We start from the raw sequence: 19,009 nt of genomic DNA on the forward strand, positions 1-19,009 counted from the left end.
CTAGCACAGTTTGTTAGACAAGTGGTTTTCTATTAGCTGATTAGTATTGGTCTTCTATTAGTCGGTTGTTAGGTTATCTTTCATTGCAAGCTTCATTGATTTATGTATCATGATTTTGTTAGGTTGAGAATGACAAGAAATAAACACACAAGTTATAGTTTTCATAAAATTTCTGACTCAACTTTTTTGATATAGAGTTCTTTTAGTTTGTGTGTGTGCCCAAGTGTGTTTTACTAAGGGTTTAATTACATTAACATTTGACAGGTTGGGGGCACTGGCAGTGAACGTTTTGAACTTTCACAACAGTTCTTGCAGAGCGTTTTGAAGTCACCATTTCCATTTAATACTGGAAAGCAGGCTGTTAAATTTTCTGCATGGCTGGAGGAAAGAGGCAAAGACCTCACAGAAGTGGGTGCCAATATTTCTGGAGATTTACAATGTGGAGACATTTTTCATTTGTTTGCTTTAGTTTCATCAGGTGACATTTCAATTTTGCCATGCCTACCAGACAACGGTATTGGAGAGGCTGAAGATTTGAGAAATGCAAAGCGTAAATATGATGTTACTGAATCTTCATATGGTGATAAAGTTAAGAAACCAAAATCCTTTTTCGGAGTAGAAGGTGAAATTATTTCTCGTCGGGAAAAAGGTTTTCCTGGTATTGCTGTTTCTGCATACCGAACAACAATATCAAAAGTTGATATTTTAAATTTGTTCAAGGATAATGATAACAATGGCCAACCTTTTGGGGGTGATTTACAATTAAGCATTAGCCAAACTGGTGACTATTCTGTTTCTGACCATATATTTGAAACCGGTAAATCTTGTGAACCTATGCCACTAGAAGAAAATCATACTGAATCACCCTGGGAAGCTATGGCAGGTTATGCGCGACTATTGTTGTCAGAGTATTCCAATCCAGAACATGCATATGGCATTTGTGCTGAGGTCTTTAGGGTTGTTTATGCTGCCATCCAAAAGGCTGGTGACCAAGGATTAAGCATGGGAGAAATTTCCAAGGTTATAAACCTTCCAGGTATAGATGCGGTGATTTAACAATGTATAACATTGACTAATGTATGCAGTTTTTCATTTATTTAAACTTGAGATTGATTATTTTTCTTCCGGTGTGGTTCAGGAGTTGAGGTACATGGCTCGATTGTTGATGCTCTTCAAGCATTTGGGCTAACATTAAAGGTTTCTCCCTCTTTTCTTTTTTCTATAATTTATAGAGTGTCTGATTTCAACCCATGGTTTGACCCAATGGAAAGCATCTATTTCCCCCTTCTTCTACTCAAACAATGGTTTGAGACCCAAAATCATATGTTCAAACACAACCAGTTTACCAAACCATTATTTTAAGTAACTTGTGATTTGTAGATTGTTAGATGTTAAGATGTGTGTTTCTGTTATTTGGGCTTAGTCTATTCTGTATTAAGGGCATTGGCCCATATCTTACAATATAAATAAACTACCCTATGTGTAGGCTAAACACACAAGAGATATTCTCTCCCAATCTTCTCTATTCTCTCCCAAATCTGTGGGTGATGCCTTAACTCATCCTGGTTGGCGTCAAGCTATGATAGATGAATTAAGTGCTTTACAGGAAAGTGGAACTTGGGAGCTTGTCCAATTACCATCTGGAAAGTCTGTTGTTGGTTGCAGGTGAGTGTATGCTATCAAGGTTGGTCCTGATGGCACAATTGATCGTCTGAAAGCTCGACTGGTTGCCAAAGGCTATACACAGATTTTTGGTTTGGATTATGGTGATACTTTTTCTCCAGTGTCAAAAATGACCTCTGTTCGCCTTTTCATTGCCATGACCGCTCTTCGACAATGGCCTCTTTACTAACTTGATGTCAAAAATGCTTTCCTCAATGGTGATTTGCAGGAAGAAATTTATATGGAACAACCGCCTGGCTTTGTTGCTCAGGGGGAGTCATCTGGATTGGTATGTCGTCTTCGCAAATCCTTATATGGCCTAAAACAGTCTCCTCGGGCCTGGTTTGGTAAATTCAGTTGTGTTGTTCAACAATTTGGTATGTCTCGCAGTGAAGCGGATCATTCAGTGTTCTATCGCCACTCGAGTGCTGGATGTATCTACTTAATAGTGTATGTCGATGATATTGTTCTCACAGGAAGCGACTATCTTGGCATCTCTCAGATGAAACAACACCTTTGTCATCATTTTCAAACCAAAGAACTTGGCAAACTCCGGTACTTTTTGGGTATTGAAGTAGCACAATCCAATGATGGTATTGTCATATCTCAGAGGAAGTATGCGTTAGACATCTTGGAGGAAACAGGGTTAATGAACTGTAAATCTGTTGAGACACCTATGGACCCTAACATCAAACTCCTACCAAATCAGGGGGAGCCTTTCTCAGATCCTGAACGGTACAGAAGACTAGTTGGTAAATTAAACTATCTTACTGTTACACGTCCTGACATTTCCTTCGCAGTTAGTGTGGTGAGTCAATTTCTAAACTCCCCATGTGAAGACCATTGGGATGCAGTTGTTCGTATACTGAAGTATATTAAAAGATCACCTGGAAAAGGTTTGCTATATGGCCCTAACAACGATACAAAAATCGTTTGCTATTCAGATGCTGATTGGGCTGGTTTCCCTTCTGATAGGAGGTCTACTTCTGGATATTGTGTCTCTATTGGTAGCAACTTGATATCTTGGAAAAGTAAGAAGCAAAGTGTTGTGGCAAGGTCGAGTGCAGAAGCAGAATATAGAGCTATGGCATCAGCTACTTGCGAGCTTGTGTGGCTTAAACAATTGCTTAGTGAATTGAAATTTGGAGATGTCACTCACATGATACTTATATGTGATAATCAAGCTGCTCTCCATATTAGCTCTAACCCTGTCTTCCATGAGAGAACCAAACACATAGAAGTTGATTGTCATTTTATTCGAGAAAAAATCATATCCGGAGATATCAAGACTGAGTTTGTTAACTCAAGCAACCAGTTGGCAGAATATTCACTAAGTCCTTACGAGGACCTAGAATTGATTATCTTTGTGACAAGCTTGGAACATATGATTTATATGCTCCAGCTTGAGGGGGAGTGTTAGATGTTAAGATGTGTGTTTCTGTTATTTGGGCTTAGTCTATTCTGTATTAAGGGCATTGGCCCATATCTTACAATATAAATAAACTACCCTATGTGTAGGCTAAACACACAAGGGATATTCTCTCCCAATCTTCTCTATTTCTCACATAGATCAAAGTCAATTTAAACACCGGAACTAGGATTTGGGTGTATGATCTATGTCCCAAGTCAATTTAAACACCTGTATTTATGAACTTTAGCAAACCATTAAGGATTTTTTTCCTCTAGCTTTTTCAGGAAAATAATGTCTTCCAACACCACATCAACCTCCAAAATAGATTCCCCCCCTTTTCCAAACTATATTGTTAGTATTGAGAAGAAGGACGGCTAACTATTCCACTTCCACCACTGAGTCATTTGTTGCTCTTGTATACCCGACTGATCCATCTCCAACAACATTTTAAGACTTTATCAAATGGTATGTGACACACCAATTAAGTAGTAACGTTACTTTAGTGACACACTGGTAATTCTTCTGCTCGTCTCTCTGAATCACCTTCTCTTGATCCCTGAGTTATTGGGTCTTGTGCAATCGATCACATATCTATAATCGTTCTTTTGTTTCTTCTTTTACTAAAGCTGTCAATTTTCTTTTTATAACTGTGATCAATGGTTTAAAAAAACAAGCTTGGAACATTGGTACTACCCAACCCCTCTCATCCCTTACTTTTATTGACTTTGTTCTTTATGGCCTTAATCGCCCTTTTAGTCACAAACAGACATCATTGAAACTACATATACACTTCCTCTTCTGTTACGTACTTGAGTACGAAACCTAACCAGAACAACCTCTCACAACACGAAACAAAACAATGAACGAATGATAATAAACGAATGAATTTCTTTTATTGATGGTAATATCTGAATAAACAAAAGTAAACAAGGGTAATTGGGAGCATAACCTCCTTCAATTACTTGGAAGCATAACCTCCCTCATAGGAGCATAGTCGCCTGTCATAAGACTCAATAATCAATAATCAAAAGCATGCCCTAAACAATAGCATCTAGCTTTATTTATATTAAATATTTCCCTAGAATATAATTCTATTTACTATAATTAACTTATACTGAATATTTTCCTAGGATATAATTCTATTTACTATAATTAACTTATACTGAATATTTCCCTAGGATATAGCTCTATTTACTATAATTAACTTATACTGAATATTTCCCTAGGATGTGGCCTTATTTACTATAATTATTTCCCGCCCATCCTAAATGTTGTCCCAGTTAGGATAGTCACTCTTCAACCGATCGGCTCTAACTCTTCACCGCCTTCCGTTCGGCTTGCTTCCCCCTGTCTCCTACCGTTTGGCTCCAACTCTTTACCACCTTCCACCGGTCGGCTTGCTTCCCCCTACCTCCTACCGTTCGGCTCTAGCTCTTCACCGCCATCTACCGTTCGGCTTGCTTCCGTTTGCCTCCTACCATTCGGCTCCCTTGCCTTCTATCCTATCACCCAGTATCCTATCATCTTCAGTCATTTTCCTTGCCATTTTTGGGGAGATGTTGTCCTTACAATATCTTATCTCATTAACCGGATGCCAACATTTGTCCTTATAGATTGGATACCCCACTCTATCCTTTTTCCTCATTCCCCTCTATACATTCTTCTTCCGCATGCTTTATACATAACCTCACACCTAGTTGAGATAAACTTTCTTCTTAGTCATTTGAGTGTGTCCTTGTGAGATATCATCACTCTCAAATTCGGTATCAATGTTTCTCTCCTGATCTTCATAGGTATTTTGTGTCTGTAGACCTCTCTTTTCAAGTCAGTCCCATATTATACAATTTTTCATTCAAATGACGACATAGTGGTAACCTTCCCACCATCGTCAATATTCCTTCATCAATACCTCTTAACTGCCAAAGTCTGGGATGTTTCTCCTACACTTCAGGTAATTCAACGTTTTTCACAACCTATTGATATTCCAATACAAAATCCATCTTTGACAGATAATGATATAATGGAGGCAATGCTTGATCCTTCTCTGAAGTCATCTCCCATACCGAATCTGGTCGTTGTATGCTCTTAAAATTCGGCTTCATGGTCACAACAGGCAGGCTTATCTTTGAAGTAGATGGAAGCTCATATAATCTCCTCTGGACTGGTTTGGAAAGCATGACCACCTTTGGAAACCATCATCACTGTTGTGGAAGACCATGACTAAACATTCCTTATAACCTCTTTCGAGGTTCTAGATGCATTTGCATTGCCATCTTCAACATGGTTGAAAGTGTCAGAGTCATATCTGATACCATATATGAATAGAGAAAATACTTTTTATTCTTCTCAATATTCTGAGTCCTAGTACATAAGGATACTTATGCTGAGTTAAAATACTGATTCTGCTACGAGTATGGAAATAAGCAGAAAAACGAATCTCCTATAATAGAAATAAATGAACCTAATTCTGAATGCATATGAACTTGATTAATTCAGATTTATTGCTCTAAAACTGATAAAATCAATGTAGATGTATTCTTCTACCAGATTCCCCGCCCTCATGCTCATGTGCACATATATATACATACATACACATGTATTTACACAGACACATTTATATTGCTGAAGTGGTTTACAATAGCTGTTTTCCCTCTGAAGAAATTGAAAGATTTTTGCAGAAATTCATAACAACTTATTCTCAAGCTGGATTAAAATGCTTCATTTTTATTTTTCTTATTTGTTTCTTTCCCACCACTTTCTATAACAAGATTCTCTTTACTGCATAGGTCAATGCTTATGATACTATCCGTGTCGTTGATGTCGTGTACCGTCACAAGTACTTTTTGATATCTGGGTCTGCTTTTCATCATCTTGTACAACCTTCCTCAACAAAAGCTATTGAGGAAAGTGATCATACATCTGAGATTTACAAATCAGATAAAAGGGATACTTCATCTATTCATACTCCAAGCGAAAGGACTATTGATAATGCGCATAGAGTGACAATACTCAATCTTCCACGTGAGGATGTGGATCCTGAAAATCAAGCCAGTGACAGGAATGAAAGCTGCAAGCAAGACAGACTAGGCTTATCCAGAGTCGATCACGAGAAAGAAACTCTCAAATTTTCTTCGTGTGAGTCATGTGTACCAATATTGCCATGGATCAATGGAGATGGAACCATCAACAACGTTGTTTATAGAGGACTTCGACGTCGTGTTCTTGGGATAGTGATGCAAAACCCAGGGATGTTGGAGGTACGCAAACTTTACAATGTCTTTTTTATTTAATGTATTTAAAATTTCATAAAACTTTGAAATGTGATCAGCTCTGCTGTGAGTGCTCTTGCCTCTAATTATTAAGAGGGGCGTAAAGGAATAATGAAAAATGATTTGTTTTTATCTTATCCTTGTTTTGCAACCTGAGTTTATATCCTTTAGAAACGAATTAGGTTAACTTATTCAGCAAATATTGGACTTTATTTTATTGGCATGGAACACTAGCAACTTCTTAGGTCTTAACACTTTTCCCTGGATACTTTCTTTCTACTATTAACTCAATTTGTATGGATTGAGACTTATTCCATTTCTTTAGTTGCAATAATTCGAATAGTGTCATCTTAGCATTTTTATCATATTGATATGGGTTCTGTTTTAGTGAAACTAAAATATACTTTTTCTCTCTATGTTTAAAACTTCAATTCCTTCCTTAACTGGTAGGATTTGGAGGGTTTAGGAAAGGAGGAAAGGACAAAGTAAAGCATAAACGGTTGGGGTCTGTTAGGACAGTTAGGAAGCAGGGGTAGGATAACTGTCTTGGTGGGGTGTTATGTGCAGATTAGGAGGAGTCTTTAAATAGGGAAAGGGGTGTCTAGGGATGTTATGTTGAGTTGATTGTACCTTAGTGACAGGACAGTGGTTTTCCTGTGTGAGGGGAGACAACTCCCTTGAGGAATTGTATTCTTTTCTTACAAGAATAATAATACAAGACTGTTTCAGTGTTTCTGTGTGTTTGGTGCTGCCAAGTGTGTGTTTTCTGATTTCTGGTTTCAAGAAACCTACAAGAATCCTTATTATTTACTTAAGCATGGTAGCTCCATTTAGCAATGTTGATCCTCTAACTTTAGATACATGTACTACGTGTTGAAATTGAACATTTAAAATCTCTCATGAAGTGTATATGTAAGTCACCATCTAGTACTTACTCTTTAGCCATATTGATAAAAACTTCAATTCCTCTTTTAATGTTGTTAGAATATTGGTTTATGGGTGAGTGTGTATGAGCTGTGTGTGAGTGTGTATGAGTGTGTATGAGTTGTGTGTGAGTTGTATTAAGTGGATTACAACTAGAGAGCACTCTCTCTAGTTCTATAAATGTAAGCTTAAGAGTAGAAATGAAATAAGTCTTTGAGAAACATTTTTTCTCTCTTTTAGATCTCAAGTTGGTATCAGAGCGGGTTCATCCTGCTCTGGTTTCCGTGTGTTGTTCACCAGCACGGTCACTGCTGGTTGCACCTGTCCGGTGCCGTTCGTCGTTGTCTGCGGCTGTCTCGCCACTATTTGCAGCTGTCAACTGCAATTTCAAATTTTTCAACTTGGCCGCCATCCTGGTATCTGTCCGCTACCGTCTGCCGCTATCCGCCGACCGCCGCCGACCGCCGCCGACCGCCGCCACTGTTCCGCCCGGCGACCACTGGATCTGGTTCGCCTCTTCACGCGACAGCCAACCATGCCGGTGGGTTCGCCTGATTCTCCTCCACGCTCCGTCACGCGCCACCTCTTTGCGCGCTGCGAATAGGCGTGTGCTGTCCACGCGCCGCCCTCTGCTCACCAGAAAGTTTACGCACCACCTCCATAGCCGTCGCCCTCAGCTCCTCTATCCATTTTGACCCTCAAAATCTTACTTTGGTGGGTCCAGAAGCTCCCTTTTAAGAAAACCTTAAGAAACCCTCTAGGGTTTTCTGGTCCTTCACGGATTTTCTGATTTCCTCTCCTGTTTTTATCAAAGAATGGCATTTGGAAGTGTTCTTTCTTTCTCTGGAAGTCCCTCAATCACTTCCGAAAAGCTAAATGGAAAGAATTATATGTCTTGGTCTGCTGCTGTAGAAATGTGGTTCCTTGGTCAAGGACGTTATGACCACCTTGAGCAGGATGGGAGTCAAGTACCTTCTGACATAGCTGAACAATGGAAACAAGCTGATTTTCAATTGTGTGCCCTCTTGTGGCAATCTGTGGAACCCCGACTTTTGATATCTCTTAGAGCCTTCAAGACATGTCACACTTTTTGGAAGAAAGCTCAAAGCATTTATGCTAATGATATTCAACGTCTCTATGATACCGCAAACAAGCTCGCCTGTCTCAAAATGACAGACCATGATATGGTCTCCTTCATGACTGAAGCCCAAGCAGCTGTGGAAGAATTGAGAATGTTCTTGGAAGTGGAATCTTCGGAAGATATCAAAAAGAAGCTTGACAAGTATTATATGGTGATGATCCTCCGTGCTTTGCATCCAGATTTGAATCACATCAGAGATCAACTTCTGACAAGTCATGAAGTCCCTTCTATGGAAGCCTTAACCACACGTCTTCTTCGTGTTCCTGTGCCTCAGTCTCAGGAAGCTCATGAAACAATAGCACCATCTCTCATGGTTGCCACGCGAGGAAGAGGAGGACGTGGAACTAGAGGAGGAGGACGTGGAGGTCGGGGAAATCAACAGTGCTCTTACTGTAAGAGGATGGGTCACATCCGAGAAAACTGCTACTCCTTGCATGGCTTTCCTTCAAAAACTGCCAATATATCTCAGGCTGAAACTTCCATTTCCAACTCCAAGTTTACTGAGGAAGAGTATCAAGAGTATCTGCGCTTAAAGTCTAACAGCTTGGCACAATCATCTCAGTCCTCAAGTACGTCCACAGCTTGCATTTCTCAATCCATGGCAGGTCCAAATTCATGGGTAATTGACTCGGGTGCTTCTGATCACATTTCTGGTAATACCTCATTGTTCTCAAATCTTTCCCTTCAAGAAAAACCTCATTTCATTACCCTTGCAAATGGCTCTAAAACTTGTTCAAAGGGAGTCGGTCAAGTTTCCCTGTCTCCTTCTCTAACTCTGAAATCCGTTCTTTTTGTACCTAACTGTCCATTCAATTTAATTTCCCTAAGTCAGTTAACCAAAATACTAAATTGTTCAATAACGTTTGATTCAAAATCTTTTGTTATACAGGAGCGTGGCTCGGGGAGACAGATTGGAGAAGGATATGAAGCTGGAGGTTTATACCATTTTGGATTTCGTCCACGGGTATCTTGTGTTGCTGCTCTTCCCCCTAAAGTGTTACATGATCGGTTTGGCCATCCTAACTTGTCAAAATTAAAAAAGATGTGTCCTGAACTTAGTGGTCTTCAGACCTTAGAATGTGAGTCCTGTCAACTAGGAAAACATGTTAGATCTGTCTTCCCTAAAAGATCTCAATCAATGTGTACTTCTAGTTTTTCTATTATTCATTCTGATGTCTGGGGACCTAGTCGCGTCTCTTCTTTTGGTTTTCGGTATTTTGTTACCTTTATTGATGAGTATTCTAGATGTACTTGGGTTTATCTGATGAAAGATCGCTCTGAATTGTTACCCATTTTCACATCCTTTTTGAATGAAATCAAGAACCAATTTGGTCAAGTAATTAAAGTCTTAAGAAGTGATAACGCTAAAGAGTATTTCTCATCAACTTTTTCTTCACTTCTTAGCTCCCATGGTATTTTACATCAGTCCACTTGTCCTCATACACCCCAACAAAATGGTATAGCCGAAAGAAAAAATAGACACTTGGTTGAAACGGCTCGTACCCTTTTGCTTGGTGCTCATATTCCTGTTCATCACTGGGGGGATGCCATCTTAACTGCATGTTTTCTTATTAATAGGATGCCCTCCTCCTCTCTCAATAATAAAGTTCCTTTCTCCATTCTCTTTCCCAATGACCCTCTCTTTCACACCTCTCCTCGAGTCTTTGGTTGTGTTTGTTTTGTTCACGACATGTCTCCGGGGCTCGACAAGCTCTCGGCTCGTGCGATCAAATGTGTCTTTTTGGGCTATTCTCGACTTCAAAAAGGGTATCGATGTTACTCTCCTGAAACCAAAAAGTACTACATGTCTGCTAATGTTACCTTCTTTGAACAGACACCTTTCTTCTCTCCATCTGTTCAAGATGTTCACATCCTCCACCAAGTACTCCCTCTTCCAGTGGTTGAGTCTAATATCTCCAATACCTCTGTCAATCCAAGTCATACCCAAGGTCCTCCCGAACCTTCCTCTCCACATACTGATATCCTTGGACACAGTACCCCGATGGATAATCCTCTTCCAGAAAATGGTGGATCTCCTTCTTCAGATTCTTCTCCATCACCATCTCCTGTCACGCCTCCTGGTGAAGATGATTCTGGTTGACCCATTGCTCTCAGAAAAGGTACTCGTTCCACTCGAAACCCTCATCCCATTTATAATTTTCTTAGTTATCACAGAGTGTCGCCCTCTTTTTATTCACTTTTATCCTCAGTATCTTCTGTGGTTATTCCTAAAAGTGTGAAAGAAGCACTTGATCATCCTGGATGGCGACAAGCAATGATTGAAGAAATGCAGGCTCTTGACCACAGTCATACTTGGGAGCTTGTGCCACTTCCCCCAGGCAAAAAGGCTGTTGGTTGTCGATGGGTATATGCAATTAAAGTCGGTCCTAATGGTGACATTGATAGACTCAAAGCTCGACTGGTTGCAAAAGGGTACACTCAGGTTTATGGTCTTGATTATTGTGATACCTTTTCTCCCGTGGCAAAGATGACTACCATTCGATTGTTCTTTGCAATGGCAGCCATTCGTCATTGGCAACTTCATCAATTGGATATCAAAAATGCCTTTCTCCATGGTGATCTTGAGGAAGAAGTTTATATGGAGCAACCTCCTGGGTTTGTTGCTCAGGGGGAGTCTGGTATGGTTTGTAAATTGAACCGATCTCTATATGGGCTCAAGCAATCACCACGTGCATGGTTTGGAAAGTTTAGCTCCATTGTTCAAAAATTTGGGCTAAAACGCAGTGAAGCAGATCATTCAGTCTTTTATTATCATTCGTCTCCAGGGAAATGTGTTTACTTGATAGTATATGTTGATGATATAGTTATTACAGGAAATGATACTGCTGGAATATCTCAATTGAAAGAGTATTTGTGTAGACATTTCCAAACCAAGGATCTTGGGAGCCTCAAATACTTCCTAGGCATTGAAGTAGCTCAGTCAAAAGATGGAGTTGTAATCTCCCAAAGGAAGTATGCTCTGGATATTTTGCAAGAAACAGGCATGATTGATTGTAGACCGGTTGATAGCCCTATGGATCCAAATCAAAAATTAACAACAGAAGAAGGTGAGTTATTCTCCGACCCAGAGAGATATAGGAGGCTAGTTGGAAAACTAATCTATCTTACTATTACAAGGCCGGATCTATCTTTTGCAGTTGGAGTGGTTAGTCAGTTCATGCAAGCTCCATGTGTTGGCCATTGGAATGCTATCATTCGCATTCTAAGGTATCTAAAAAAGGCTCCTGGGCAAGGGCTGTTATACGAAGAAAAAGGAAGCCTTCAGGTATCAGGATATTGTGATGCTGATTGGGCAGGTTCTCCTATTGATAGACGATCTACTACTGGATATTGTGTTTTCCTTGGAGGAAACATTATCTCATGGAAAAGTAAGAAACAAAATGTAGTGGCTCGATCAACAGCTGAAGCTGAATATAGGGCAATGGCTTCATTAACATGTGAACTTATATGGGTGAAGCAGTTCCTTCAAGAACTTAACTTCTGTGACATCCAGAGTATGAAGATGTATTGTGATAACCAAGCTGCTCTTCACATTGCATCAAATCCAGTGTTTCACGAGAGAACCAAACATATAGAAATTGACTGTCATTTTGTTCGGGAAAAATTATTGTCAAAAGAAATATGTACTGAGTTTGTTGGATCAAATGACCAACTTGCAGATATGTTGACTAAGTCATTAAGGGGACCTCGGATTGAGTTTATTTGTTCCAAGCTTGGCACATACAATTTGTATGCTCCAGCTTGAGGGGGAGTGTTAGAATATTGGTTTATGGGTGAGTGTGTATGAGCTGTGTGTGAGTGTGTATGAGTGTGTATGAGTTGTGTGTGAGTTGTATTAAGTGGATTACAACTAGAGAGCACTCTCTCTAGTTCTATAAATGTAAGCTTAAGAGTAGAAATGAAATAAGTCTTTGAGAAACATTTTTTCTCTCTTTTAGATCTCAAGTAATGTTTCTAAAAAATTTTGTAAGGACTCTTGGATTCTCGACTCTGGTGCCATAGACCATATGACCCCTCATTCATCTCTTTTAACATCACTTGTTTCTCTTTTCAGTAACCACTTTATTGTTGCCAATGAGACTCGTATTCCAACAACTGGATGTAATAATGTTTCTCTTTTGCCATTTCTCAACCTTCAAAATGTTCTTTATGTTCGAAACCTTTCTAATAATCCTATTTCCGTTCAAATACTTACCCATGACCTGAGTGCTTTGTAACGTTCTTTCCCACTCATTGTGTTTTCCAAGATCTTGTCACAGGGAAGACAATTGGAACTGTTAAGGAATAGGGAGGGTTGTATTATTTTAACAACTTAGAAACTAAAGATAGTATTACTACACAATGAGGTACCTCTAGTCTACAATCTTGCACTGCCTTCGAGTCCTCTCAGTATTTGGCTTCCCCGCTGTCGTCTAGAACATCCCTCCTTTTTTGTTCTGAAGTCCATGTTCCTTTCCTTATTTTCAAAAGAGTTTGTTGAGTCATTTAAATGTGATGTATGTCAACTTGCAAAACACCATCGCGTCACATATCCTCCTAGTAATACAAATAGTGTCCATCCTTTTGATTTAGTTCATTCTGAATGTTTGGGGGCCTGCATCAAACTATAGTGTATCTAGTGTTAAATTGTTTGTCACATTTATTGATATATGCTGCTAATTGTTTTCTTTATTATTCCTCTAAATCATGTACCATTACCTGCAAAATGGAAAATGAGAAGAAAAACAGTAATGTAATAATAACAGAGGAAACCACCAGTTTGAAACAATCGTTACATAAATATTATAATGAAAAATATGAAAAAAGATTGATGGCAGTACATGTATTAAAAATAAGTGATTACATAATAACTTGAGATGCAATGGAAATCAAGTTTTACAATTTTTAATTCTTCATTAGTAAAGGGAAAAATATACTGACAATGTCATTTGTATGTATTAGGATGATATTCTACGTCACATGCACGTGTTGAATCCACAGGTACTCTACTAAACTTTCAAAATTCTGCGCTTTTATTCTGAAATTGCTAGTTAGCAGTCTAGTTACAGTCTTATTTTCATTTTCTCCTTAAAGAATAATTTTAAGTTGGAGTCAATAATCCTTTTCCCAAGGTATTATTGAATTATGCCTCCACTCCTCTAGATTAAAATTGTACTATAAACTTCAGTGGCATACAAAATCTATTTCTACATGGCACCCAGTGTATGCGCATGCGTATTTTGCAATCACAGTTTTTATCCTTCCATCCTACCTGAAAAGAAGCTAACGAGGGATGATCTAGGTATACTATAAAACTAGAGAAGTTTCTTGATGTATAGCTCAAATTTATTACTGTTAAAGATATATGATTTGAAAGGATAAAATATATTGAAGATTGATGGCTACTTTGACTTAGAGAAATTCATTTCTAGAAAATATCTATTAGCTTTGCTATTATTAGCTTTGACATGTTTACTAAGTCTCCCAATAGGTCTTATGTTGATGATATTTATAACAAGCTTGTGTTATTTTTTAGCTTAAGGTGGAATGTTAGAGAAAAAAGCTGATTATGTTATGATCAGATAAGGAAATATTTTACCAAATATTTTTCACTATTAGATATTGATTCTGTTCATTATTATTGTATTGCTTCTTCATTATATTTCTTTAGGTTTCTCTATTCTCAATATGGTGTACTATACCAGGACAATCCTGTATGAGCTGTTTTGGCACTAATCTGATTTGACACTAATCCTTTCAACAGCATATCAGAGTCTAACCTAATAAGATTAACCTAGTAAGGTTTGTTGGAATCATCATGTCACCTACCATTTACAAATATCAAATCTCATGTTTGAAATGTCTAGCCCTTAGAATAGAGGAGTATGTTGAAGATCTTACATTGACTAGAAATATAGTCAAACTATATAGGATGCACATGTACCATGTTGAAGAGAGAGAAATCAAGGAATATAATGGGTTGTGTCCATTGGAGACAGATGAATATTCTTATTTATAATGAAGAAGAGGCACGTAGTGAACAAAGCCAATATCTAATATAAAAAATAGTTGGTATGATATTTTCCTATTTTTTATCTCCCTATATATTGTAATCAATTGGTTTAATACCTATTTGTGTCCCTTAAGTTTGGTAGGTTTGTTCAAAGTGGTCTTACCTTTTTTCAGATGTTCACAATTGTCCCATATTTTATAAAAATGGTTCAACTTGATTCTTTTTGCTTACAACGTTAAAAACGCTAATGGCATAAATACGTGGCAACTGTGAGCAAAACGGATCAATTTGAACCATTTTTACAAAATGAGACAACTGTGAACATCTGAAAAAAGGTAGGACTACTTTGTACAAACCTAGGGACCAAAATAGGTATTAAACCTAATTAATTTGTACAACAATTACAATGTCATTTATCAAATAGAGCTATATAAATATAATAGGAAAGATCATAAACATAATATAAGGCTTTATACTATTTTTTTCTTTTTTTTGACTAAATTACACTAACACCCCTTGTGGTTTTCTTCAATTACATTGGAACTTCAGTTTTTTCTCTTTTTTTTTTTAAATTTCGAACTTCAGTTTTTTTTTTGTTTACTGTAAATTCTACATAAACCTTCCTTTAGTTTTTAAAAGTTACATTGTCGGCCATTTTCACATTATACATTACCACCTTAAATTTTAAAAGTATTACAATTGCATTCATGGTAGACCTTGATAAAGGAGTTTGTTGGGAATCCAAGTGTGAGTCTAAGTCCTATATTGGATAGAAATGAGAAAGTAGAGCACTATATAAAGATGAAAAACGCATTAACTCATTACCTTAAGGTTTTGGGTAGAGAGTGGTGTCAATCCCTTGTATAGTTGAGCTCGTATCTCATTGGTGTTTGTGTCTTCCTGATGAACCTCTTCCTTGATAGACCCAATAGTGGTATTAGAGCCGATGGTTAGTCTTGATGACCGGCTCAGACGAGTATAATGGTCCCTATACCGAAAGTATTCCCGACAAAGGGTATTCAGGTAAGCAAGTCCCGTTAAGATGAATGGCGGTACGAAGGGCTACTCGTGGTTGTGGTTGGTTGGGAATGTTTCTGCTGGAGGGGGAGTGTACCTATGTGGAAGGGACTCACCCTTGAGGGGAAGATTGTTGGGAATCCAAGTGTGAGTCTAAGTCCCGCATTGGATAGAAATAAGAAAGTAGAGCACTATATAAAGATGAAAGACCTATTAACTCATTGTATTAAGGTTTTGGGTAGAATGTGGTGTCAATCCCTTATGTGGTTGGACTCAGATTTCATTGGTATTGTGTCTTTCCGATGCATCTCCTTCTCTATAGATCCAACAAAGTTATGTGTTATGGTGAAAACAATATGTAAGTGTAATGAAAACAAATCTCGGTGTGGTTGTAACTACGCCGAGATCCAACAAAGTTGTGTGTTGTGGTGAAAACAATATGTAAGTGTAATGAAAACAAATCTCAGTGTAGTTGTAACTACGCCCTTTTGTTTTTCATTTTGTGATTTTGAGCAACGTTGATATGATTTTTTATGTTGTCATTGCTTATGCTACCGTGTTTGTATGTTGGTTTTAAGTGTATATGCTAATTCGGGTTTCTGACAGAACTGTAGAACTCTCTTGGAAATGATGGTTCTAGATAAACATCTAATTGTGAGGAAGATGCTTCAAAATGTATTTGATGGGGGACCCACTGTACTTCAAGGTCTTATTGGAAGCACATCCAGCCAACCAAAGTTAATTTGCCGAGAGCATTTCTTTGCCAATCCCATGAGTACAGCCTTGTTGTAGGAAATCTGTGGAGTTGACATGGGGGTACTTTGTTATATAGATACAGAGAGATGGGGTTGGTTGTGTCTGTTAAGAACAAACTTATACGAAATTTTGGATACCAGCCCTTAAATTTGTATTGGTAAGAATTAAGACTTATGCCATCCTAGTAAATATGTTTCAGGCTAGTTCCTTATAAAATTTTTATATTGAGTTTATGTTATGTCGACATATGTCAAGTAACTAAATCTGCAACTCAGTGTAACACTTTTTTTTGAAGTAAAAAAAAATATCGATGTGATGAATATATGGTTTGCATTCCCTGTTATTGTTATACCCTTTCTTATTTAACAATTAAATTCATAGAAGATGAAGATTGACAATAAGAGTTTCTTTTTGGATTTTCATCTTGTTTCATACTGAAAAACAGAATGTCGAAAGAAAAAATAACAGACTTTGAAACATTGTTGGTATCATATTGATTTTTTATCTTCTAGAAAATAATTTTATGTAGGCGATTACGACTTCATTTATTTAATTACATAAGGTACCCATCATGGAAAACGTGTTTCATTTATAACCAAATTGTCGCAACCGGAATCGCGACGGGACGACGATCCAAAAAGAAACGGGTTCTGAAAAGAGATTTTGGAGTCGCCACCATAGTTTATTCTGGAAAACTACGAAAAAACCATAAAATGATAAGACACGGTCCGCGAAAACCAGATTCTGGGTTCGGGAGTCGGTTACGTGTAAGGAAGGTATTAGCACCCTACAACGCCTGCCCATAAGACAGTACCTTTAACTAAATACGCGAATATAATGTGGTTTTCAAAATGCTTAACTATCCCTTAAAATAAAATTCTAAATAAACAAAATATATTTTTTAGTTTTGTGGGCCCGACAAGGATTGACCTTGCTCCTACGTATTCTCATTCAAAATGAGAAATCAGGGTTACGTAGTTCTAGGTTGAAAGACTGTTTGTTGTTTGAAACCAGATGTTTTTAATTTTTGAGGATTTTATGTTTTTTTATATTTTCGAGAAAAAAGAAGGTAATGAGTACTAGGCCGACGCGAACGGTCGCACGAGTACTCATACCTTTAAAATGATATTTAAATATTTTTAATTATTATTATTTTTTAAAAAGATAGATAACGATATTAAGCACTAGGACGATGCGAACAATCACACGAGCACTCATACCGTTATCTACTTATTTAGGAAGACTTGAGAGTATTGAGTGCTAGGCTGATGCGGACGATCGCACGAGCACTCATACCCTCGTTTAATATTACGTAAATAAGAGAGAAAGGTATTGAACACTAGGACGATGCGAGCGATCACACGAGTGTTCAACCTTTAAAACATATTTTTGGAAATTTTATTTAAGAAAAGAAGAAAAGGTTTTTAGCACAAGGACGACGCGAGCGGTCACACGTGTGCTTAACCTTCAAAACGTATTTTTGAAATTTTATTTAAGAAAAGAAGAAAAGGTTTTTAACACAAGGAGGACGCGAGCGGTCACACGTGTGTTTAAACCTTTAAAACATATTTTTGAAATTTTATTTAAGAAAAGAAGAAAAGGTTTTTAACACAAGGAGGACGCGAGCGGTCACACGTGTGTTTAAACCTTTAAAACATATTTTTGAAATTTTATTTAAGAAAAGAAGAAAAGTTTTTAGCACAAGGACGATGCGAGCGGTCACACGTGCGCTTAAACCTTTAAAACTTTTCTTGTAAATTTATTTAAGGAAGAAGAAGAGGTTTTTAGCACAAGGACGACGCGAGCGGTCACACATGTGCTTAAACCTTTAAAACGTATTTTTGAAATTTTATTTAAGAAAAGAAGAAAAGGTTTTTAGCACAAGGACGACGCGAGCGGTCACACGTGCGCTTTAAACCTTTAAAGCTTTTCTTGTAAATTCTTTTTATTTAAACTATCAATATTGTATTATTAAATATATATTTTAGGATAAGTAAATGTCTAAAATAAATAAATAGAACAAAATAAAATAAGACAATAAAGAAAAATAAATAAACAAAAGAAATTGGAGAGACTGAATGGACGTTGGGGACAATATTAAGGATAGCGAGCGTTCGTTGGGGAGATGACGAACGTCCGTTGGGGGATAATATTAAGGATAGCGAGCGTTCGTTGGGGAGAGGACGAACGTCCGTTGGGGGATATAACGGACGGACGTTTAGAAATGTGAGCTGAATGACGAGCGTTCGTCGAGAGATATAACGGACGGACGTTGGGAACGAAGGCTGAATAATAAACGCTCGTTGAAGAGATGACGAACGGACGTTGAGAAATTGAGGCTGAGTGACGAACGCTCGTTATTGAAATGACGAACGAACGTTCAACAATGGAAGCTTAAGAACGAACGTTCGTTACTGACATGACGAACGGACGTTGAGATATGGAAGCTTAAGGACGAACGCTCGTTGTTTGAAACGACGAACGAACAGTCAAAAATGGAAGCTTAAGGACGAACGTTCGTTATTGAATGGCGAACGGACGTAAAGGCTTAAGGTTAACGAGCGCTCGTTCATTTTGATAACGAGCGTTCGTGTTGGGGAGATGACGAACGGACGCTATATAACGAGCGTTCCAAAAGAGGCCCAAGGCTCCCGAACGTACGGTCATTTCTGGGCCTGGCCCAGTCCAATGCTTTCTAACCTAGAATTTCCTAGGGGTTCAGAGATTCATCCTCATTCCCACTCCTTCACGCCAGTTCGCACCTTCTCCAGAGATTCAAGGTCTCTTGTTCAGCACCACAACTGATCACCACCTCT

At 38.1% G+C, this 19,009-nt stretch overlaps 3 protein-coding genes across 6 annotated transcripts in view; all 3 read left to right on the top strand.

Moving 5' to 3' along the window:
* LOC108335638 (uncharacterized) overlaps positions 1 to 16,409 on the top strand; it is a 31,785-nt gene extending 15,376 nt beyond the window's left edge. For 3 of the 4 annotated variants that reach the window (XM_017571690.2, XM_017571689.2, XM_052869324.1), the window contains exons 13-17: positions 265 to 1,036; positions 1,139 to 1,197; positions 5,860 to 6,330; positions 13,370 to 13,408; positions 16,044 to 16,409. In XM_017571690.2, the coding sequence (XP_017427179.1) occupies positions 265 to 1,036; positions 1,139 to 1,197; positions 5,860 to 6,330; positions 13,370 to 13,408; positions 16,044 to 16,229 (1,527 nt within the window). In that variant the 3' untranslated portion in view covers positions 16,230 to 16,409. The remainder of the gene's footprint in view (positions 1 to 264; positions 1,037 to 1,138; positions 1,198 to 5,859; positions 6,331 to 13,369; positions 13,409 to 16,043) is intronic. The other variant, XM_017571691.2, reaches the window with a different exon arrangement.
* Positions 1,229 to 5,850, top strand: LOC128194238 (uncharacterized mitochondrial protein AtMg00810-like). The gene has a single exon (XM_052869325.1). The coding sequence runs from the start codon at positions 1,904 to 1,906 to the stop codon at positions 3,080 to 3,082; it is 1,179 nt and encodes a 392-aa protein (XP_052725285.1). The 5' UTR covers positions 1,229 to 1,903; the 3' UTR covers positions 3,083 to 5,850.
* Positions 6,343 to 9,434, top strand: LOC128194239 (uncharacterized). The gene is made up of 2 exons (XM_052869326.1): positions 6,343 to 9,060; positions 9,297 to 9,434. Exons 1-2 carry the CDS (start codon positions 8,082 to 8,084, stop codon positions 9,332 to 9,334), a joined length of 1,017 nt encoding a protein of 338 aa, XP_052725286.1. The 5' UTR covers positions 6,343 to 8,081; the 3' UTR covers positions 9,335 to 9,434.
* Positions 16,410 to 19,009: the final 2,600 nt, after the last annotated feature.

This window comes from Vigna angularis, chromosome 10 (genome assembly GCF_016808095.1).
Source record: "Vigna angularis cultivar LongXiaoDou No.4 chromosome 10, ASM1680809v1, whole genome shotgun sequence".
NCBI lineage: Eukaryota > Viridiplantae > Streptophyta > Magnoliopsida > Fabales > Fabaceae > Vigna > Vigna angularis.